At 56.0% G+C, this 23213-nt stretch overlaps 1 protein-coding gene across 1 annotated transcript in view; it reads left to right on the plus strand.

Moving 5' to 3' along the window:
- The window catches only part of LLGL1 (LLGL scribble cell polarity complex component 1), a 55207-nt gene that overhangs the window by 24857 nt on the left and 7137 nt on the right, over window positions 1-23213 (plus strand). Inside the window, exons 7-22 of the mRNA XM_078863281.1 lie at window positions 4434-4596; window positions 5759-5873; window positions 6743-6797; window positions 11453-11610; window positions 11978-12204; window positions 12831-12898; window positions 13497-13650; window positions 14338-14442; window positions 15658-15828; window positions 16302-16423; window positions 17213-17366; window positions 17692-17860; window positions 19798-19914; window positions 20704-20870; window positions 22044-22386; window positions 22882-23011. Coding sequence (XP_078719407.1) covers window positions 4434-4596; window positions 5759-5873; window positions 6743-6797; window positions 11453-11610; window positions 11978-12204; window positions 12831-12898; window positions 13497-13650; window positions 14338-14442; window positions 15658-15828; window positions 16302-16423; window positions 17213-17366; window positions 17692-17860; window positions 19798-19914; window positions 20704-20870; window positions 22044-22386; window positions 22882-23011 — 2418 coding nt within the window. The remainder of the gene's footprint in view (window positions 1-4433; window positions 4597-5758; window positions 5874-6742; window positions 6798-11452; window positions 11611-11977; window positions 12205-12830; window positions 12899-13496; window positions 13651-14337; window positions 14443-15657; window positions 15829-16301; window positions 16424-17212; window positions 17367-17691; window positions 17861-19797; window positions 19915-20703; window positions 20871-22043; window positions 22387-22881; window positions 23012-23213) is intronic.

Genomic DNA, 23213 nt, shown 5'->3' on the forward strand with positions numbered 1-23213 from the left:
TCATTGATTGCTAACATTTCCCGTTTTGTACACACACTGAGTGTGTGTAGCCTTGTTGTGTGTGTGTGTACACACAAACCCAACAAGGCTACACATTCGTCAATAACAGTCTCCTAAAGATGACAACATATCTGGCCTTTCTTCACAGCAGAGGGCTTTGCTCAGAAGAAGTGCCATTGTCACGGACACCGAGTACAAATAAGAGCCCTCGACTCTGAAGGAGGGCTGCTGCCTGCAGCGTCGCGTTACGCCTCTCGTGTCCCTGTCAGCGCAGTGTTTTACTCTCGAAGGTGATGGGTGTTGGTTATTGTGACTGAGCACCGCCGCCAATGCAGTGTCGCCGGTTTTTCAAATTAAGTTTTGGTGACGGAGAGCCACTCATCTAAATCATCAATCACTCAATCTTTATTTTACGTGCCAATATCAGAGTGCACATTACAGCAGAACGGGACGCTACCGTGGGGCACGGAGCAACGGGGAGGGACAGAGAGAGACTCCCTCACCACCTCAGCGGCCGACACCGGCCGAGCAGAGTAAATCGCAACCGCACGCAAAAGAAAGTGTAAATAGGCATTGCGAGTCGCATAAGTCGAAAATAAAATATACAATTAGATGGTCGGCGGGTTTTGACGTCACGTGACATTGGTGAGGTCCAGGAGACGGGGGAGTGATGATCAACTTACAAATTTGCCATACTTTTACGGTGGAAGTTCCGTGGGTTCCTGCTCGTTATTTATAATGCTGCTGCGATTTGATGGCTTCTCATTCGTAAACACGAGGAGGTGTGTACCATGTATTTTGACGGAGAAGGCCGTGTTCATGAGGGTTGTAAGAGAACTAAAATGTTTTACGTCAGCATTGGCTCGGTTGCCAAACGGGAAATGAGGTCTGTGTTTCAGTGTCAGGGCTGGAAATTCGACTTCATGAGAATGATTTCCAGGCCTCGTTGCTCTCCGGAATAATAATAAAAAACACATTGTGTGTTTTTTTTGGACTGACGTGACTTCATTGAATTACAGTCCTCAATTCTTTCGAGCGTCACTTTAACTTTGGTTTGTGAATACATTTCCACGTTCGCCCTCGTTTGCGAGGCTGACGAACGTGTGATGTTGCTTTGCATCTTAAGTGTTTTGTTTTAGTCCGAAGAAAAATGTTTAAAGGGCAAAACAACAGCCCAATTTCGTGACGAGTTGCATGATGTATTGCGCGATTGGAGCCTTGCGAGTAAAATGTCGGCCTGGAATGTCTGCAGTCCGGACAGCCTCACATCTTGTCGTCTTGACCTGCCAGACGCCTCGTGGCCTGTGACGAGGCACGCACTGAACTAAACTAAGCAATTTTTATTTTGCCAGATAAGGCCCAACTGAGCTTATATAGCTCTTTTTCAGAAGTGACCTGGTCACAAATTATAGCTCAACGAAGTGGCTTATCACGTGGAAATGTATAGCAGTCAAATACTCTAAGCGCGTGATGTTGATTCTAAATGTGAAGAGAAAAACCGGAGGACCCAGAGAGAAATCCACGTGACCACGGGGAGAAAGAACATGCAAACTCCAAATATAAATGAGTCGGGATTGGGATCGAACCCACGACCTCCTGTGTACCAGGCGAGATGGTTAACATCTCTTCACCACGGTCTGCCGGCCGAGTCACCCTTGAACAAGAGCTTCTTGGCTCATTGGGCTTTACTCGGTGGGGAATCCACTCCTGGTTCTGAGCTTGTCAGGTCCCCGAGTTGGGAACAACCGAGTCGGGGCCGTGGGGGGAGGAGTATTTTGGGGGGCAGATTGCTTTCAGCCTCCGATCCGAAGGGGGGGGGGGCCTCAGAGATTGTCTTAGAGAAGGGTCTCGGTGGAGGGGGGGGGGGGTATTTTTTAATTTAACGCCTAGCCTCCAGGAACCCGTCCGTGGCCCTTCCCGCGTTAGTCGGAGGTGTCGCCGCCTGACCATGAAACCGACTTCTCGGCCGCATCAGTTGAGGCCCTCCGGCATGGGGGCCCTGGCCTCACGAGGTGTGGCACCCCGAGCCACCTCTAGGGAAGAAGAGCGACTGAACTGGATGACCTTCCGGCGATTCGTGGAGACGCAAAATTGTTAAACGTTTGGCTTTTCGCCATGGGGATATGTTGCACTCTGGTGTTCAAACGAATTCTCATAAATATTAACCGCATTGATATTTTTTGGTTTTGGTGAGCCTACGCAGGTGTAGAATTTGACTGTACGCTGAATGTAGCCCTTGGATGCTGGGATTCGTGTTAATAATCCTGACCCTATGTGCCTGGCCCATGAAGTCCATTTGATTGCTACTGCTGCTGCTGCTGTTAGTGCACTACATCGTTCCGTACAGATCTGTGCCATGCTCGCCTTACCCCCCTCACACTTTTCTCCTTCATCACGACTCTACAGCATCCGGTGGTACCTTTGTATTTTGACGTGGCTGTGTAAATCGCGCGGTGTGTGGGGAGCGGGAGTGCTGCGGTTAGCACGCTGTGCTGCGACTCGAGTTCGATTCCCGCTCACGGTCAACACCGGTGACGATTGTCTGAATCGGTCCTGGGCCTCCCGTAGGTCAACTCAGCCTCAAATAACTACCTGGTAGGATGTGTAAAAATCACCACTGAGGAGACAAAGGCATCCAGGCATGGTGCTGGCCGCCCACCCCCTCGTGTGCCGTGGTGCCGACCTTCACAGATGCTACTGGCGATCAGCACTTGCCCCAACAGTCTGTTACGGCTACACGGGGTATCTTTGTCTTTGTGCGTGGGGATGGGTGAAATGGCCTTGGCCTCGATGAAGATGGGACTCGCCTCTCTTTGTTTTGCCTGTTGGCAGCATGTGGACCTTGCTCTCATTGATTCTAAAAATGTTGACGTTTACGTATTTACTAAGTTCTCCCATTGAATCTATCGCTATAATATATTTTTTCTAGCAGTCAGCACCAACAATGTTAAGTCTACAAAGTGCGTGACAGGGCAATGTAAATAAATGTTGTTCTCATTGGAAACATTTCACTGTGCAACATTGCAGGCAGTGAGAATCAATTTCCTTTCATCTCTTTGTAAGGCAAACTCAGATAAAATAATTTACATGAGAACAACCAGACGCATCACGGATCGAATATCACTTCAGTGAGTCTCGTTAGAAGGTTGGTGTTGATTCAGTGTTTGTATACGGAAATATGTCCATGTGCTTCAGGTGCCAATGTCAAGGTCTCTTAGTCATGAGCGAACCTCAAGGGAGAGAGTTGGTGTACTTGTGTTCTTCCTCTGTTGACGGAGTGCAGATGACGCTGGTTTAATATGTGGCCCGTTGCTTGGGTTGCATGGCCACCGTCACTCTTCTGTGGCTTGTCATGAATGGGTCTCTATGTATCTCTATGGGTTTATAGACGTCTCTATGGGTTAACTATTCGGTCCATCGTTTAGGTTGCATGGCCATGATCGCACTGCTGCATATCAGGCTAAATTATGCACTAAAACGAGGTGCATGATGCGTGCATCGGACTGTTAGTGTCGTGATGCTGTTGGTGGTTCCACCGGTGTCTACAAGAAAATAGACAACCAGGAGGTGCGATTTTTGGGCTTCGACTGAGGTGTTCATTCTGAAGGGTCACGTTGATGTTGATTGTGATGGGATTCATACATTAGTTTACTGGCACTTCTACGGATGTGCGGAAAGGACGCAGAAGCTTGTTCTATGAGCAAGTGAGGTGCGCATCGACACAGTCCCTCGCCATGACCGTGAATTATGAAAGTAAATTTACTTTTCTTAAAAAGTGATTTCCACACGAGAGAGAAAGTGTAACAGGTTGCACCATCGTGTTCCCATGGCAATGGGGAAGAACTGTGATCCATCTCTTGACCACCAAGTTCAAGTTGGACCTGGTGAAGAATTTGACCCCAACTCCCCCCTACACACCGTGCATGGCTGAAGGAGGAGCCCACACCCCAGCAGGCCTGGATTCCAGCCAGGCAGGCAGGAATCCAGGCAGAGATAGTTTTCTAGACTAGTACGATTGTCATGCATGTGTGTGTGTGTACGTTTGCATCGCCCTGTGAGTGGCTACGCTCCACTACGAACCGAGCGAACCGAATTCGATTCCCCCTCATGGCCAACACCAGTGATGATAATCTGAACTACTTGTGGGCCTCTCCTAGGTCGACTCAGTCTAAAATTAGTACCTGGTGCAGTGTGTAAAACATCACCACTGGGGAGACGAAGGCGATCAAGTGTGTTGCTGGCGACCCACCCCCTTGTGTGCCGTGCCGGCCTTCATGATTGCTCACTTCACAGCACTCGCCCCAAAAATATGTTTAGGATATACCGTGGATTTTGTCTTTGTTTGGCCCTAAGTAGCACCTAGCACTTGTCCCCACAGTTTATTGAGGCTACACTGGGGATCTTTGTCTTTGTGCGGCCGCGTGCCCGTGCAGAGTGGGCGTGGAGCAGCGGCCGTGCCGGGCCCTGGGCCCCGTGGAGGCCCTGCAGCAGCACCCCGCACGGCCCCACCTGCTGCTCGTCGGCTACGGCCGCGGGGCCCTCCTTGTGTGGGACCTCCGGCGCCACGCCGCCCAGCGACACCACCTGGGGGCGCCTGTGAGCACCACCCCCAACCACCACCACTTCCCACCCACCACCAATACCCCCAACCACCACCACCCCCAACCACCACCACCCCCAACCACCACCACCACCCCCAACCACCACCAATACCCCCAACCACCACCACCCCCAACCACCACCAATACCCCCAACCACCACCACCCCCAACCACCACCAATACCCCCAACCACCACCCCCAACCACAACTACCCCCAATCACCACCACTTCCCACCCACCACGACCACCCCCAACCACAACCACCCCCAACCACAACCACCCCCAACCACAACCACCCCCAACCACAACCACCCCCAACCACCACCCCCAACCACCACCCCCAACCACCACCCCCAACCACCACCCCCAACCACCACCCCCAACCACCACCCCCAACCACCACCCCCAACCACCACCCCCAACCACCAACCACCACCCCCAACCACCACCCCCAACCACCACCCCCAACCACCACCACCACCCCCAACCACCACCACCACCCCCAACCACCACCACCACCCCCAACCACCACCACCACCCCCAACCACAACTACCCCCATTCACCACCACTTCCCACCCACCAACCACAACCACCCCCAACCACAACCACCCCCACCACCCCCAACCACCACCCCCAACCACCACCCCCAACCACCACCCCCAACCACCCCCAACCACCACCCCCAACCACCACCCCCAACCACCACCCCCAACCACCACCCCCAACCACAACCACCCCCAACCACAACCACCCCCAACCACAACCACCCCCAACCACCACCCCCACCACCCCCAACCACCACCCCCAACCACCACCCCCAACCACCACCCCCAACCACCACCCCCAACCACCACCCCCAACCACCCCCAACCACCACCCCCAACCACCACCCCCAACCACCACCACCACCCTTGGGGAGCGGTGGCACAGCGGTTAGCGCGCTGCTCTACGAATTGGTCCTGGGCCTCCCCCTGCAATGAGTACCCGGTGCGATGTGTAAACATCGCCACTTGGGCGACAAAGGCGTGGTGCTGGCTACCCACCCCCTTCGTGTGCCGTGCCAGCCTTCATGGGTGCTACTCGCTAACAGCACTTGCCCCAAAAGTCTGAAGGCTACACAGGGGATCTTTGTCTTTGTGCGGCACGCTCGGTGGTAGCTGGAGAGCGCCACGTGGCAGGGCACTGGCGATGGCATCGTGAGCTCGCACAGCGATGGCAGCCACAGCGTGTGGAGCCCCGGGGAGGAGCAGCCACAGACGAGCGTCACGTACGGTACGGACACACGTCCCACACGCCACGCACACACCCAGCGCCACGGTCACTCGTCCCACACGCCACGCACACACCCAGCGCCACGGTCACTCGTCCCACACGCCACGCACACACCCAGCGCCACGGTCACTCGTCCCACACGCCACGCACACACCCAGCGCCACGGTCACTCGTCCCACACGCCACGCACACACCCAGCGCCACGGTCACTCGTCCCACACGCCACGCACGCTCCCAGCGCCACGGTCACTCGCCCCACAGCCGGCGGACGTGCAGTGTTGGGATGGACTCAACACTGCCCAGTACATTAAGCAGTCCCCTTCCTTAACCTCCTTCCATACCTCTCTCAAGTCCTCACCTCTTCTCCATCATCACCCATTCCCTTCCTCTCCCCTCCCCTCACCCCTCCACTCCGTTCCGTCCCTCCCCTGCCCTTTCGTGATCCCCGAGTACCCCTCTATCACTGCCATTTGTTCCTCGATCCTTGATGTCATTGACAGTGATGTCATTGACAGTGATGTCATTGACAGTGATGTCATTGACAGTGATGTCATTGACAGTGATGTCATTGACAGTGATGTCATTGACAGTGATGTCATTGACAGTGATGTCATTGACAGTGATGTCATTGACAGTGATGTCAATGACATCATTCCAATCTGTGTCATTATTTTGCAAGCTACGTCAAGCACCTTTTAATGAAGGCACTTTATAAATATTCAATTGGATTATAATATACGGACCCTGCGTTGGTGTATGACCATCTCACGGTGGACACGTTAGTGTCTCCGTCGTCCTGAGGTGGCCACCTGGACCGTCTCGCAGCGTGGCTGTGCCTCACCGCCCTGTGGCCTCTCTCCCGTCCACAGGCCCCTTCCCCTGCAAGGCCATCACCAAGGTCCTGTGGGAGGACTCCAGCAACGGGTGAGTTGGCATGTTTCTAACAACCCATCACTCAAACGTGACCCCCCCCCCCCAAGCCCAGCGTCATTAATGATCATTATAAGGTGACGTCCTTCAAGGGGACACCCCCCCACCCCCCATTAATAATAATTAGCGGCTGACGTCACTCCACATGGGGGGCCGAGGAGCCCCCTCCTCGGCGTCAACTCACAACCCTCACTCACAAGGCAGAACCCTCACGTCACGCGATCTCCGTCACGCTGTTGAGACATCGAAGTAAAAAGGACGTCGTGATGAACAAGGGATTATAACCTTTACATGAAATAAGTCTGTGTCACCGCGCCCTTACAAAGTGCACACGAATTGATGCAATGAATATCACGTCGTGGTCTGCTCTTCGCTTGCAAGTTTCAGATTTATTGCAATACACCCGTCCTTGGACGGGCAAAAATGCGAGTTTCATAATATCTTCCTTGCAAAACGAGCAATGGGGCTGCACTCATTTTCATTCTTGTCTATTGAGGAATCCGATGAGCTTTAAAGCTCTTTTTCACAGATGTCCAGTAGGGGCGGCTCACAGTTACAACAACAAACAACACAAAAACACGATAGGAGTGCAAAGTATAGGAATATGTAAGCAAATCGTAACAAAATTTCCGTAAAACAGATAAAGTTTCTGAGTTTAAGTTGCACCAGTTCCCAAGCTTGGGCAAGGCAGCAAAGCAAGAAGAGTCCCAGACCACAGCAAGACAACAACGACGCACAGTCTCCCAATAACATTGCACATTGCAATGTCACTCTCGATACACGGTGTAAGGATGAAAGTTAAAAATTAGCAAACGCAGTTGCATGCAGGGCGAATCGTCTGCTTGAGGATATTGTTTGAAGCGAGCGCTCGGGCTGCAGAGTGGACGTCCCGTGCGCCGTCATCGTCATTGTGTACGGTGAACACGGCTTCTTTATGAGCGTAGACGTGAGCCTTGAACAAACGGTGACCTCCACGTTCCGCAACGAGCACGCAAGCGGCGCGCTCTTAGCTCCTCTCCGCGCACGACGCCGCATCGAGCGTTTGCTGACATTTGCTTTTCCCCGCGACGTCCTGGGAAACGCGTAATGAGTTTGTTCAAATGTCCAGGGTATGGGGAATATTTATTTATTTATATATTCTCCTCCTCCCCCACACAATGCTTTTGCAATAGCCAGATGGTTCATTCTAATCATTGGAGCTGTTCAGGTCTGGGAGTAGAGGCAGCATGAGATAAACTCGTCCCGATTGTGAGTCCCGGCGGCCGGGAACCAAATCCACGGATCGAGGTCCCCGCCAGGTGTAGTAAGCTCAGCCGGGGCGAGCCTACACCGTGTGTGGGTAAGCTCAGCCAGGGCGAGCCTGCTGCGCCGTGTGTGGGTAAGCTCAGCCAGGGCGAGCCTGCTGCGCCGTGTGTGGGTAAGCTCAGCCAGGGCGAGCCTGCTGCGCCGTGTGTGTGGGTAAGCTCAGCCAGGGCGAGCCTGCTGCGCCGTGTGTGGGTAAGCTAAGCCAGGGCGAGCCTGCTGCGCCGTGTGTGGGTAAGCTCAGCCAGGGCGAGCCTGCTGCGCCGTGTGTGGGTAAGCTCAGCCAGGGCGAGCCTGCTGCGCCGTGTGTGTGGGTAAGCTCAGCCAGGGCGAGCCTGCTGCGCCGTGTGTGGGTAAGCTCAGCCAGGGCGAGCCTGCTGCGCCGTGTGTGGGTAAGCTCAGCCAGGGCGAGCCTGCTGCGCCGTGTGTGTGGGTAAGCTCAGCCAGGGCGAGCCTGCTGCGCCGTGTGTGGGTAAGCTCAGCCAGGGCGAGCCTGCTGCGCCGTGTGTGGGTAAGCTCAGCCAGGGCGAGCCTGCTGCGCCGTGTGTGTGGGTAAGCTCAGCCAGGGCGAGCCTGCTGCGCCGTGTGTGGGTAAGCTAAGCCAGGGCGAGCCTGCTGCGCCGTGTGTGTGGGTAAGCTCAGCCAGGGCGAGCCTGCTGCGCCGTGTGTGGGTAAGCTCAGCCAGGGCGAGCCTGCTGCGCCGTGTGTGTGGGTAAGCTCAGCCAGGGCGAGCCTGCTGCGCCGTGTGTGGGTAAGCTAAGCCAGGGCGAGCCTGCTGCGCCGTGTGTGGGTAAGCTAAGCCAGGGCGAGCCTGCTGCGCCGTGTGTGTGGGTAAGCTCAGCCAGGGCGAGCCTGCTGCGCCGTGTGTGGGTAAGCTCAGCCAGGGCGAGCCTGCTGCGCCGTGTGTGGGTAAGCTCAGCCAGGGCGAGCCTGCTGCGCCGTGTGTGTGGGTAAGCTCAGCCAGGGCGAGCCTGCTGCGCCGTGTGTGTGGGTAAGCTCAGCCAGGGCGAGCCTGCTGCGCCGTGTGTGTGGGTAAGCTCAGCCAGGGCGAGCCTGCTGCGCCGTGTGTGTGGGTAAGCTCAGCCAGGGCGAGCCTTCTGCGCCGTGTGTGGGTAAGCTCAGCCAGGGCGAGCCTGCTGCGCCGTGTGTGGGTAAGTTAAGCCGGAGCGAGCCTGCTGCGCCGTGTGTCGGTGAGCTCAGCCGGGGCGAGCCTGCTGCGCCGTGTGTGGGTAAGCTCAGCCGGAGCGAGCCTGCTGCGCCGTGTGTGTGGGTGAGCTCAGCCGGGGCGAGCCTGTTGCGTCGTGTGTGGGTGACCGCCAGTGCGCCGCACGGTGCTGTCTGTGTGGAGCTGCGAGGTGCCGGCGCAGGGGCAGTACAGAAATGTGGTCGACTGGATCGAGTTCACGGGGACTTTTGAGCGTTTCACGCTTGCACAGTGGAGTTTTCTCCTCCACATACCCAACGTTTTTTTTCCCACACAAAGCCAAACTCTCACGAATGGAATTCTCCAAAAATACCCCAATGCCGCCGGACCTTCCTGAACAAGATTCTCTTTAGACTCCGTGAGGTTTTCTGGGTAAACCGATGGAATAATTCTGTTCTGAGACGATTGCTGCCACGTGGCGTTATCTCCCAAACGTGACTCCGGTTTCCCAGCCTCCGCAGCGCTGCATTGTCTCCCCCCTCCCTCCTCCCTCCTCCTCTGGCTGCTGCTGTACATGTCCACACGATGATGAGTTGCTTCGCTGAGCTATCATTTGTGATAGCCAGGTCGCTTCTTAAAAAGAGTTAATAGCTCAGTGGACTTTACCCGGTAAAGTCACATCTTTTAGTTTAGTTGAAGATGCGGAGAGTGGAGTGATAAGGAGAGTGAGAGGGAAGACGACAAGAGGGAGGGGAGGGGGAGGCCCGGGAGTGGGGGGGGGGAGCGCGGGGGGCTTCGTGAGGGGGGGGGCTGGCTGTGGGCTGCTGTCGAGGTGGGGATCTGTAGTTGCCTGCGGCTGTTGTTGGGGATTTCGGGACATTGCCCTGACTCTGGAACAGCAGTGTCCATGTCAGCTGTCCCAGCAACACGGTCGGTCCCCCATGGATAAATAATTCAAGGCCCGTAAAACACCAAATGTTGTCGTGCCACGGGGGAAGCTCAGCTTGAAGCTTTTAACCACGTGGTACTTTTAGTTAAATCTCCGAGTGTGGCTGTAAGTGTCCGAGATGCACTGTACGGCAAAGACGAGCGTCAGGGCTTGCCGCGGCAGTGCTGCCTCTGAGGGCTTGGCCGCAATAAGAAGGCCACATTTTCATCGCGGAACAAGAATACAACGGGCTCGTCGTGTCTCAGGCAACGACCCTTGCACACTCGGCCTTTTCTTCTCTGGGGAAACATCGCTTCTGTTCGGAGGCGGCGTCAGTGATGGATGTGGGAAACTTGTTTTGAGTCTCCCTGTGTGCACTGTCGTGATGCAGGAGGGGCGCCATGGTGGCTAGGGGAGATGTTATCTCCCTCGCCTGGTACCACAGGAGGTCGTGGGCTCGATCCTGACCCTGACGCCTGACGCCTGTTGCATATTTGGAGTTTGCATTTCTCTCTCGCTGTGGTCGCTTGCATTTTTTCTTCGGGTCCTCTGGTTTTGCCCTCCACATTTAGAATCAACGTGTGCTTAGAGTATTTGGCTGCGATACATTTCTATGTGAACAGCCACTTTGTTGTTGAGCTGTCATTTGTGGCTAGGTCGTCTCTGAAAAAGAGATGCATCGATCAGTGGGTCTTTCCTGGTAAAATACAAAGTAGTTTTTAGTAGTTTTTTTAGGTCGGCTCAGCCTTAAATTAGTACCTGCGTCGATGTCTCTGCACTGGGGAGACAAAGGTGGCCAGGCGTGGTGCTGACCACCCACCCTGTCATGTGCCCTGCCGGCTTGAACAGATGCTCGCAAACAGCACTTGTTTCAGAAGTCTGTGATGGCTAAATGGGGGATCTTTGTCTTTGTTCATATATGCTGGAAATAAAAATAAAGTACTTTTTATACTTTTTATTTTACATTTATTTATTTTTAATGACTAGCTCACCTATTCTCTACTTTGCACTTCTATCGTTTTGTGAGTCGTTTGTTGTTGTTGTAACTTGCTGACCCGCCGCCCCTACTGGAGGACATCTGCGATGAAGAGCTTCGTAGCTCATCGGATTCCTCCTCCTGCAGTCTTAACTGATTCTGATTCAAACCCCGGCAGTCGACGGTGGCAGCTCTGCGCTCTGACCTCGCCACCATGAACACTCGTCCCAAAGTGCGTGAAGGCTCTACGGGAGGGGAGGGGGGTGCGGGTTGAACGGTCGTCTTTGTGTGCGGTGCAGGGAGTCCCTGCTGGTGTTTGGCGGGGGGATGCCGCGCGCCAGCTTTGGGGACCGGCACTGCGTGACGGTGCGCCGCGGCGGGGGGCGCCACGCCGCCTTCGACTTCACGTCGCGAGTCGTCGACTTCTTCACGGTGCACGGCGACGCTGCGGCCGGCGGTGAGGCCGTGGGGGGTGGGGAGTGGGGGTGGGCGCACGCGGAGAGGCCCCCTCCTCTCCCCTCTGCTCGCTCGCTCCCAGAGGGAGGGGGGGGCAGTGTGTTAGCGGGCGTGTTTGTCTTTGTGCCCCTACGGACTGTTAAGAGCAAGTGCTACACGGAGCTGCGGGAGAAGGACCGACGTATATGAGGCTATACGGGGGATCTTTGTTTTTGCGGCGGTGAGCGCGCCGCGCTACGAACCCAGCGACCTGCGTTCGACTCCACGTCGCGGCTGGCATCGGCGGCGAACGACTTGGAGCGGGCGGGCGTCGTGGTTTTTTTCCCGGTAGCGATCGTCATCGGCCAATCGCCGTGCTTCTCGTGCAGGTGCCGTCGGTGGCGGTGACGCCACGGCCCTGGTGGTCCTGGTGGAGGAGGAGCTGGTGGTCCTGGACCTGGCGACGGACGGCTGGCCCACCGTGCCGCCCCCGTACCTTTCTCCGCTGCACTCGTCGGCGATCACGTGCTCGTGCCACGTGGCCGCGGTGCCGCTGCGCCTCTGGGAGCGAGTGCGCGCCACGGGGCGTGCGCAGCGCACGCTCGCGCCCAGCGCCGTGAGTTCCTCCTCCTCCCTGTGTCTCTCCACGTCGTCTCTGGCCGGGTGAACCGGGTTTGCCACGGTTTCTTTCTGGGTACAGCGATAATTTTCTCGGGCGAGCGGTAAACTTGCTCTAGCGAGAATATCTCGCAATTCTTTAGCCAACCATGCTAATTGGGCCTGTGGGGGGAAGGACAAACAAACAAAGCACAAAAAGCATTTCTAGAGAAATTAGTTTTTAATTTAGATTGAATTCAGACCTAATAGGGAAGGAAGAGCATTCCAGATGGCCACAGAAGTGCATCTGAAAGCACGCCACGTGGTGGCTGTCTTTGTCCGATGGTTATCCAAAAGCGACTGCGAGGATGATTGGAGTTTGCGTGATGGTTTATGCTTCTTGACGAGATCAGAAAGGTATTGTGGTTCATTTGTGGTAAGAACTTTGTGTGTAATGAGCACGATCTTATACATCCAGTGTTAAGATTGACATAAGCGCTGTAGAATATGATTTATAATTATGTTACGCTTATTAGAGATGTCAGAAGCTTGTGATGTTTTTTTATCCACACATTTTCCACCGCCCCTGTGGGGTTCCCACGTGGGTGTCCCCTGTAATAGGAACTAACTCAACCTTGTCTGCAGAGTTGGCCGATCCTGGGAGGGAGGAACCTTCTCCCAGAGCCGAGCGAAAGGAATCTGTTGCTCACAGGGTAAGTCGCCCAGCATGCGACGCTCACCGATGTGAAACACTCGAGCGGTGATTCTCCCCATTCCTTCCTGGTGGTGAAGGGAGGGTATCGGCCACTTGTCAGCAGGGTCTAAGTTTGTAGAAGAGCGATGGTGTAAGCGGTTAGCGCGCTGCGCTACGAACCCATCCTCAAATGAGTACCCGGTGCGGTGTGTAAATGTCGCCACTGGGGAGACAAAGGCGGCCGGGCGTGGTGCTGGCCACCTACCCCCTCATGTGCCTTTTCCGGCCTTCATAGGTGCTCACTAACAGCACTTGCCCCAACTGTCTGTTAATGCTATATGGGGGATATTTGTCTTTTTGTGTGTGTGTGCATGCGCGTGTGTGCGTGCGTGTACGTGCACATGTGTACACGCCACAACGTGCGTGTGTGTGCGTACGTGCGCATGTGTACAGGCCACAACGTGCGTGTGCGCGTGTGTGCGCGTGCGTGTGTGCGCGTGCGTGTGTGTACACGCCACAACGTGCGTGTGTGTGCATGCCTGTGTGTACACGCCACAACGTGTGTGTGTGCCTGTGTGTGTGCGTGCGTGTGTGCGTGCGTGTGTGCGTGTGCGCAGGCACGAGGACGGCACGGTGCGCTTCTGGGACGCGTCGGGCGCTGGGCTCACTCCGCTCTACATCCTGAGCACCGCGCCGCTCTTCCAGACGGACGGCGAGCACAGCGAGGGCCTGGGCCCCGCCAGCGACGACGAGTGGCCTCCCTTCGTCAAGGTGGGTCCTGCCGCTTGCACGCAAAGACAAAGAGCCCTCCGCCCGTATAGCCTTAACAGGTTGTTGGGGCAAGTGCTGTGAGCAAGCACCTAATGAAGGCCGGCATGGCGAGCGAGGGGGTGGGGTGGACGGCACCATGCCCGGCCACCTTCGTCTCCCCGGCACTGCACCAAGTAATCATTTGAGGCTGAGTGGACCTAGGGGTGGCCCACTACCGGTTCAGATAATAATCGTCAATGGTGTTGACCGTAAGCGGAAATCGAACTTGGGTCGCCTGCTGGACTATCGCTCCCCACACACACACAGCTGTCCACACAACGTCAAATATTAATTGTCATATCTGCGATGGGAAAACCTGCGATGGGCGAGCTGTTGGTGTATTCTGTCATATTAAATATAATTTTACTTAACTTGGGTCGGCCCTGCTTGCAAAAGAGGCATTGTGCGTCTCGACAGGGCCGTATTTCATCTTCTGTTCTTCGAGTATTTTTTTTGCCATAAATTACCACGTGATAAGCCACTTTGTTGAGCTATCAATTTGTGGCCAGGTTGCTTCCGAAAAAGGGCATTACCTAGTAAAGTAAAAAAAAGTGTAGGTTATACAAAGGATACCACCACCCCCAGCAGCTGTGAACGTCTCCACAGCAAAGCCACGAATGTTGACCTCCGTGCCGTCCGCGCTGGCAGGTGGGCTGCTTCGACCCCTACAGCGACGACCCTCGCCTGGGGATCCAGAAGATCTCGCTGTGCAAGTTCAGCGGGCGGCTCCTGGTGGCGGGGACGGCCGGCCAGGTTGGTCGCGGACTGGGACTGGGACTGGGACTGAAACTGGGACTGGGACTGAAACTGGGACTGAGATTGGAACTTGGACTGGAACTGGGGCTGGGACTCCGCGTTTTGTTCAGACTCCTCGGGGCCGTTCCACCGCTGTGAGCGGTCGCCATCGGTTGCTGTGCGAGGGCCTTAGAGGACCCAGGGTGCCGCGGTGGCGAGGTGTTAACTACCTCGCCTGATGCGCAGGAGATCATGGGATCGATCCTGACCCTGACGCCTGCTGTATATTTGGAGTTTGCGTGTCTCTCTCACCATGGTCACGTGGATTTTACTCCGGGTCCTCCGGATTTTCACTCCACATTTCGAATCAACATCACGCATTTAGAGTATTTGGCTGCTAGAAATTTACATGTGATAATAAGCCACTTCGTTGAGCTATCATTTGTGTCCAGGTCGCTTCTAAGAAAGCTATAGAGCTCAGTGGGCGTTACTTGGTAAAATAAAATAAAAAATAGTTTAGTTTGGTTCATTGCACCTTCAGCGTTTGCGGCGTCCGTTTGTTCACCTGCCTGGGGCCATTTACTGCGCAGCCGTGAAGCAGAGGACGAGGGGAGTTCTTGATGTATATAGCGCCTTGGCCATGGAGCTGAACAAAGAACTGGCTATTTGTACAGCAGAAGTGAGTTGAGCTGATGAGAAGGATGGTCGTGCGTGATGAATATGATGATGCGTAGAATAAACGATGATGTCCGCGACAGTGAGTGGTTGATGACGAGTGAGTATTATGGATGGGTAGGGAAGTTTGGAAGAGGGATGAAGTTAGGGATGGGGAAGGAGAGTTGGGGTAAGTGAGGGAAAGTGAGTGAGTGTCTTAAGGGAAGAAGGAAAGAGACGGTGAGGCTGGTTGACGTTTAGGGGCAGTTCCAGCGTCAGGAGGCCAGAAGCGAGAAAGGAGGGAATGGTGACAGAGCACAAGGAGGAGGGGCAACGGGGACAGAGACAGCGGGGATTGTAAAATGAGAGGGCGAGAAGGAGCGTGGAATGAGATGAGGGAGGCGAGATTCGTGGACCCCGTGAGCCCACGTCGCCCTCGCGGTGGCCCCAGCCCACCCTCCGCTCGCGGTGGCCCCAGCCGACCCTCCGCTCGCGGTGGCCGCTGGGTAGCGCCGCGGGCGGGGAAGGGAGCGATCGTGACGGGGGAGGGCCGAGCGGCGATCCGCGCTGCGCACGCAGGTGCTCATCATGGAGCTGGGGGACGAGGCGGCCGTGCAGGAGATCGCCGTGGTGACGGTGGACCTGCTCAAGGAGCGGGAGGGCTTCGCCTGGAAGGGCCACGAGCGCCTCGTGGTGCGGCCCGGGCCCCGGACGCTGCCGGCCGGCTACCGGCCCGGACTCCTGCTGCAGGTGTCCGCTCCTGGGGGGGAGGGGGAACAGTGGTGCCCATGTTGTTTTCCGTTGTCCCGTTCCTTCTAACTACCTTGCCTCGTGTGCAGGAGGTCATGGGTTCGATCCTGACCCTGACCGATGCCTGCTGCGTTTCTCTCCTCACTCTCTCCCCGTGGTCGCGTCCTTCGGTTTCTCCTTGCGCTATGTAAACACAACACATGTCAAACAGCAGCGCACCTTCAAATGAAAGCAATCAAACTCCGGGCTGGGATAGCAGTCCCACCTTCGCCGTTATTCCTTAGAGGAAAATGATTCCCACTTAGCGCGGATTCCCTTTACACGGAAATGTTCAGGAACGCAACCCCTGCGTTAAACGGTGACTTGCTGTATGTGAAGGACCTTGTGTGTGTGTGTTGTCGGTGCTCACGAGCAGTACTTGCCCCAACGGTCAGCATGGCTATACAGGGGACCTTTGTCTGCGCGTGCCGTAGGTGCTGCCACCGGCAGCTGTGACGGCGCTGGTCCTGCACGCCGAGTGGCGCCTCCTGGCCTTTGGCACGAGCCACGGATTCGGCCTCTTCGACTACCAGAAGGCCCACGTGGTTTTCGCGCGGTGGGCCTTCCCTTGTCCCCACTTCACCTCGCCGTGCACGAACCCCTCGGCTTCCCCTCTGCTAAGCAGACCACAAATAATTTTTTATTATCCAGGAGATTCTTCGAGTCTCGAGGATGCTTTGTAGTATTTTGTTTTTAATGAGGGTCCTGCATTGATTGGCTCGTGGTAGCAAACCCACGCGTTTGAGGATTCCAACAGAGCCGTGGCAGTACTGCCATCTCCTAGCCACTCTATAGCCTCACGCATAGATGGATTTAATAATCAAATGTTTTGCTTTTATGGATGTATGTAAAACTTCTTTCGCACCGTAACGTAGCCAACCGTGCTAATCAGAGGTTCAGGGGAAAGACGACACACTAAACACAAAAAGCAGTTCTAAAGAAATTCCTAATATCGGAAGGAAGAGCGTTCCAGACGTCCGCAGAAGCGCACCTGAATGCGCGTGATGCGGTGACCGTCTTTGTTCGATGGCTAGCGAAGGATGATGGATACACCTCAGCCCTCGCTGTTGAAATGGCCGTAAGATAGCAGCCCAGAGTGGGAGTTTGAGTGAGGCCCAGGTCTCCCCAACAATGAGGACACTCATTACGCTTTCAGATGCACGCCACCTTTGGCCAGCTTAATTGGCCGGTCAGGCCTGATACGCGCTGACCCTGTGCTGTAGTCATACCGATCGAAGCTTCTTACGGCTGGACAGGCGTCGGGCCCTCGTCGAGTGTGACCCCGCGAATTTGACCCCGCGCGGGCTGTGCGACCCCTTGACCCCCCCCCCCCCCCCCCCCACAGCTGCACGCTGCACCCCAGCGAGACGCTCGCCCTGGAGGGACCGCTGTCGCGTGTGAAGTCTCTGAAGAAGTCGCTGCGCCAGTCCTTCCGACGCATCCGCAAGAGCCGCGTCTCCGGAAAGAAGCGTGCGGATCCCGGCAGCCCGGCCACCAAGGTGCTGCTCCCCCACCACCCCCACGTCACCCACAAAGGCAATGATCCCCCCCGCCACGTACAGCCTCAACAGACTGTTTGGGCGAGTGCCGGGGAGACGAAGGCAACCGAGCGTCGTGTTGGCCACCCACCCCCTCCTGTGCCACAGTGCCGGCCTTCATAGGTGCTACTCGCAAACAGCACTTGCCCCAACAGTCTGTAAAAGGCTACATGGGGGATCTTTGTTTTGTCTGTAGGTGCTCGCAAACAACACTTGCCCCAACAGTCTGTTAAAGTCTACATGGGGGATCTTTGTCTTTGTGCGTGACCCCCCCGCGGGGGTGCAGGTGCAGGAGGCGAACGCTCGCCTGGCGGAGCAGCAGCAGCAGGAGGAGGCGGCGGCGCGTGACGCTGACGTGGCTCCGGTGCAGCGCCGCGTGGAGCCGCGCTCGCTCGATGACTCCCTCTCTGGCCTCGTGCGCTGCCTCTACTTCGCCGACACCTTCCTGCGCGACGGTGCGACGCTCCGCACCGCTACGCACCGATACGTGACGTTATGCACCGCTACACTATGCATCCCTACACTTCGCACCGCTGTGCTACGCACCGCTACGCTACGCACCGCTACGCTACGCACTGCTACGCTACTCACCGCTACGCACCGCTACGCTACGCTACGCACTGCTACGCACCACTACACCCACTACACTACGCACCGCTATGCACCGCTACACCGTTACGCACCGCAACATTTGGCCAGCCGGGAGCGGTCGCCTCCAGATGTCAGCACGGCCATAGCCCCATTGTGCCACCGGTTACATGTGTAGGACTATGTCTGTATTTTCTTGCTCTCTCTGCAAGCCCTTGTAAGCAGTTGCATTTGGAGGCTTGCCCCCTCTTTTCTCTCCGCCTGATGAAGACCACTTGTGTTGTGATCAAAACCTCGTGGTTTTTTGCTTTTTTTTTTATTAAAAAAAAAAAATTTTACTCGACTTTACCAAAAGAACGAAGAATATGAATTACTGCAGTCACGAAAGTTTTAAGTTAAAATGTAATATGTCTGTTTGGATGTTTAACTTCTGTTGCAACGTACGTAGCCAACCGTGCTAACAGGAGGAGCAGGGGAAGGAAAACAAATGAAACACAGAAAGCAGTTCCAAAAAAATAGTTTTTAATCGCAATGATTTAAAAGTGCATAGCTCCTGTGGCTTCCTAATATCGTAAGGAAGAGCGTTCCAGACGGCCGCATAAGTTCATCCTAAAGCACGATGCGGTGACCGTCTTTGTTTGATGGCTCGCCAAAAGCCGCTGCTGCTGTGAGGATGAGCGGAGTTTGCGTGATGATGGTTTATGTTCCTTGACGGGATCAGCAGAATATTGTGCTTCATTTGTGGCGAGCACTTTCTGTGTGACGAGTGCTACCTTAAATTAGTTATCCTATGGTAGTAATCCTATCTAATTTAACCAGTGTATGTGGAACACTTCATACTTGATGTAGCTTGCAAAACAATGACACAGATTAGCATGATGACTCTAAGGAGGTGGACTGTTTAATGTACTGGTGCAGGGCTGAGTCTATGACAGCAGTGTTGAGTCTATTGAGTCTCTGGGCATCAGTGTTGAGTCTCTGGGCATCAGTGTTGAGTCTATTGAGTCTCTGGGCATCAGTGTTGAGTCTATGGGTAGCAGTGTTGAGTCTATGGGTAGCAGTGTTGAGTCTATGGGTAGCAGTGTTGAGTGTCTAGGTAGCAGTGCTGAGTCTATGGGTAGCAGTGTTGAGTGTCTAGGTAGCAGTGCTGAGTCTATGGGTAGCAGTGCTGAGTCTATGGGTAGCGGTGCTGGGTCTATGGGTAGCAGTGTTGAGTCTATGGGTAGCGGTGCTGAGTCTATGGGTAGCGGTGCTGAGTCTATGGGTAGCAGTGCTGAGTCTATGGGTAGCGGTGCTGAGTCTATGGGTAGCAGTGCTGAGTCTATGGGTAGCGGTGCTGGGTCTATGGGTAGCAGTGTTGAGTCTATGGGTAGCAGTGTTGAGTCTCTGGGTAGCAGTGTTGAGTCTATGGGTAGCAGTGTTGAGTCTCTGGGTAGCAGTGCTGAGTCTATGGGTAGCAGTGCTGAGTCTCTGGGTAGCAGTGTTGAGTCTATGGGTAGCAGTGTTGAGTCTATGGGTAGCAGTTCTGAGTCTATGGGTAGCAGTGTTGAGTCTATGGGCAGTGTAGTTCAATGTACAGGGAAGTTGATTCCAGTGGAGGGGTGCAAGGAGGGAGAAGGACCGAGAACGGATTGGGCACAGGGAGGAGGGCCAGAGAGAAGATTGTTAAGAGAATAATTCTAGACAGGTGATTGACAGAGTGGCTTTCTTGCGTGCGTGCACGTATGTATGTCTTTGTGTGGGCTAACAGCACTTGCTCCTACCGTCTGTTAAGGCTATACGGGGGATCTTTGTCTTTGGGCAGGTGTACGGCACGGCCCCACGCTCTGGGTCGGCACCAACGCAGGCACGGTGTTTGCGTACTCGCTGGACGTGCCCAGCCCCGACCGGCGCTCCGAGCTCGCCATCCAAGCGCTGCTGGGTGAGTGGCGCTGCTGGGTGAGTGGCGCTGCTGGGTGAGTGGCGCTGCTGGGTGAGTGGCGCTGCTGGGTGAGTGGCGCTGCTGGGTGAGTGGCGCTGCTGGGTGAGTGGCGCTGCTGGGTGAGTGGCGCTGCTGGGTGAGTGGCGCTGCTGGGTGAGTGGCGCTGCTGGGTGAGTGGCGCTGCTGGGTGAGTGGCGCTGCTGGGTGAGTGGCGCTCTCCGGTGCTTCCCGCTCCACATTTAGATCTCGCCACCCACCGTGGGCTGTGATTGCGACTTTCCAAATTAAATGAGATGCACCCAACGCTCGCCCTGCTGTGACCACTCCGGTCCATCTCGCCTGGACTCGTTACGATCAACTAGTTTTTATTTTTCCAGGTAAGGCCCACTCTTTTTCAGAAGTGACCTGGCCATAAATGAAAGCCGAAATAAAAGTGGCTTATCAACATGTGTAGATGTATAACAGAATCCGGAGAGAGACATGCAAACTCCAAATATGCAGGTGTCACGGTTGCAATCGAACCCACGACCTCCTGCGTACCAGGCAAGGGAGATAACATCTCGCCACACTTAACCCTGACCCACCGTGCATTGCGTCACCATGCCCGGCCTCGCCCGTTCTCCCCGCCCGCGAACTGGCGCACACCCCCCGCATCGCCACACCCTGCCCGGCAGAGGCCCCCTCTCCGCTTTGCTCCGTCGCCACGCCCAAGCACCACCTGGACACAGCGGCGTCTCCCCATCCCCCCCCCCTTGCGCCTCCCTCGCCCGCGCCCCACGTCGTGCGCAGCAAAGGAGATCCAGCTGATGCACCGCGCGCCCGTCGTGTCGGTGTGGGCGCTGGACGGGCGTGGGCGTCCGCTGCCCGAGCCGCTGGAGGCGTCGCACGACCTGGCGCGCGCCGCCGAGATGCAGGGCGGCCACTCCCTGCTCATCGCCTCCGAGGAGCAGTTCAAGGTCCCACGGGGGCAGCGTGGGGGACGGCATCGCGGCTGCAGCTTCTCCCCCCGAATGCCGGCGCTGGCCCCGGCAGTAGCGCCGGCACAGCGCCTGACCCAAGCAGAGATTACAAAAGAGGCCTAAACTAAAACTAAACTATATTTTTAGTAATTTAAATCCGGTAAGACCCACTGGGCTATGTAGCTCTTATTCATATGCGACCTGGCCACAAATTAAAGCTCAACAAAGTGGCTTATAATTGTCACGTTTAGATTTTTTGCAGCCAAATTCTCTAAATGCGTGACGTTGATTCTAAATGTGGAGGGAAAAACTGGAGGACCCAGAATAAAATCCACGCGACCACGGGGAGATCATGCAAACGCCACATATACAGGCGTTAGGGTCGGGATCGAACCCACTCCCTACTGCGTACCAGGTGAGGGAGTTAACATCTTTCTGAATATATGAGGCACATGCAGGTGTATTTAATGAGAAATAAAGACAAACATTGAGAAATAAGAGGAGAGAGGTGCGTTCAAAATAGACATGGGAAACATTAATTGGCTCTTTATGTTGAAAAATGAGAGTACAAGGGCAAGGCAAATGTCAAAGCATTATTGGCTTGGGGTGAGCAGTTTTCTTTATGGGACCATTTTTGCCAGTATCAAAATTATTAAAAAAGAATAGGCAATAATATATTAATTAACTTGCTAAATATATTAGCTTGTTGTGTTTGTGAGAATCTGAATTGATATTTGACGCATCCCTACCGTTAATTGATTTGCACTTCCCTTGAGCTGCTTGCTGGGTGCCGCTCGCCTGCAGCGCGGTCCGCGAACGCCTCGCGCCGACGCCGACCCTCGTCCTCCTCGCCGCCGTGGCGCCGCTTTCATTCGTGCCCAGCTCCCGGGTTCGCGTACACAGGGGGAGCGCGCATTCACCATTCTATAGCCAACGTCTCTGCGCGTGCGCGTTGATCTTCTTTCGCGGCGTACGTAGCCAACCGCGCTAATCGGAGGTGCGGGAACGCCGTGCGGTAGGGGCCCAGATGTAGCCCCTGGGGTGTTGGAACGCTGTGCCCGCCTTCACCCGTGCCGCCACCGCAATGGGGGAGGGGGGAGGTTCGGCGGTCGCCGCGTGGGGCGCGCCAGCGCGGGCTCACCGAGGCGCCGGCCCGACTGTCCCCCGCAGGTGTTCTCGCTGCCCAAGGTGACGGCCAAGACCAAATTCAAGCTGACGGCGCACGAGGGGGCGCGCGTGCGCAAGGTGGCGCTGTGCGACGCGTGGGGGCCGCCCGGTCTCCAGGGCCCGCACGGCGCGGCGTTGGGAGAGGCCGCCGGAGCGGCCGGAGGGGGGGCGGCGGGGGGTCAGCGGGACGAGTGGCACGGCCGCAGCCTGCTGCTGTGCCTCACCAACCTGGGCGACGTGCACACCGTCTCCGTGCCGGGGCTGCGGCCGCTGTCGCGCCACGCCTGCGTCCGCAAGGAGGACATCTCCGCCGTCTCCTCGTGCCTCTTCACCGCCACGGCTCAGGGTAGGCCCACGGGGCCGCGTCGCTCTGCCGCGCGGGGACCCCGACGCGCCGGCGAGATGTCGACTACCTCGCCTGGTGCGCGGGAGGTCGTGGGTTCGATCCCGACTCTGACCTGGTGCGATGTGTAAATGTCGCCACTGGTGAGACAAAGGCGGCCGGGCGTGGTGCTGGCCACCCACCACCCCCTCGTGTGCCGTGCCGGCTTTCATGGGTGCTGACTCGCTAACAGCACTTGCCCCAACAGTCTGTTAAGGCTGTATGGGGGATTTTTTTATCTTGTATGTGCAGTCACTGTGCTGTTGGGGAACACAGGTGGTGCACCTCCCAGTCGTCTCAATTAACACACCAGCACCTGGGTCTGTCCCCGTGACCTCCTGCCAGTGGACCTTCGACACTTCACTCGACAGCCTCAAAGCGCACCCATCCTGGCGCGAGCGCCTTGGCGAGGTTGACGGCGAATGGTGGCATTGTTGCCGTTACTTATGCGTCCTGCAGGCCTCTACCTTCAGTCGCCCTCGGAGTTCCAGTGCTTCTCTGTGCTCGCCTCGCGCTCTGTCGAGCCGCGCTGCCGGGTGGAGGTGGCGCCGTACGAGAAAGACTTCTCCCCCCGTCCACAAGCACCCGGGTAGCGCAGCCTCCCCCACGTAGACCACAACGACTCCCCAACCCACCACACCCCTAACCCTACCCCAGCCCCACCCCCACTACACCCCTATCCCGAACCCAGCCCCACTCCCACCACACCCCTATTTCTAACCCAGGCCCCACTCACCTATTCTTAAACCCACACTGCCCATGCCATCTCGCAGCACTTTCCCCAATAGGCT

Source organism: Lampetra fluviatilis, chromosome 1 (assembly GCF_964198595.1).
Source record: "Lampetra fluviatilis chromosome 1, kcLamFluv1.1, whole genome shotgun sequence".
NCBI classification, from domain to species: domain Eukaryota; kingdom Metazoa; phylum Chordata; class Hyperoartia; order Petromyzontiformes; family Petromyzontidae; genus Lampetra; species Lampetra fluviatilis.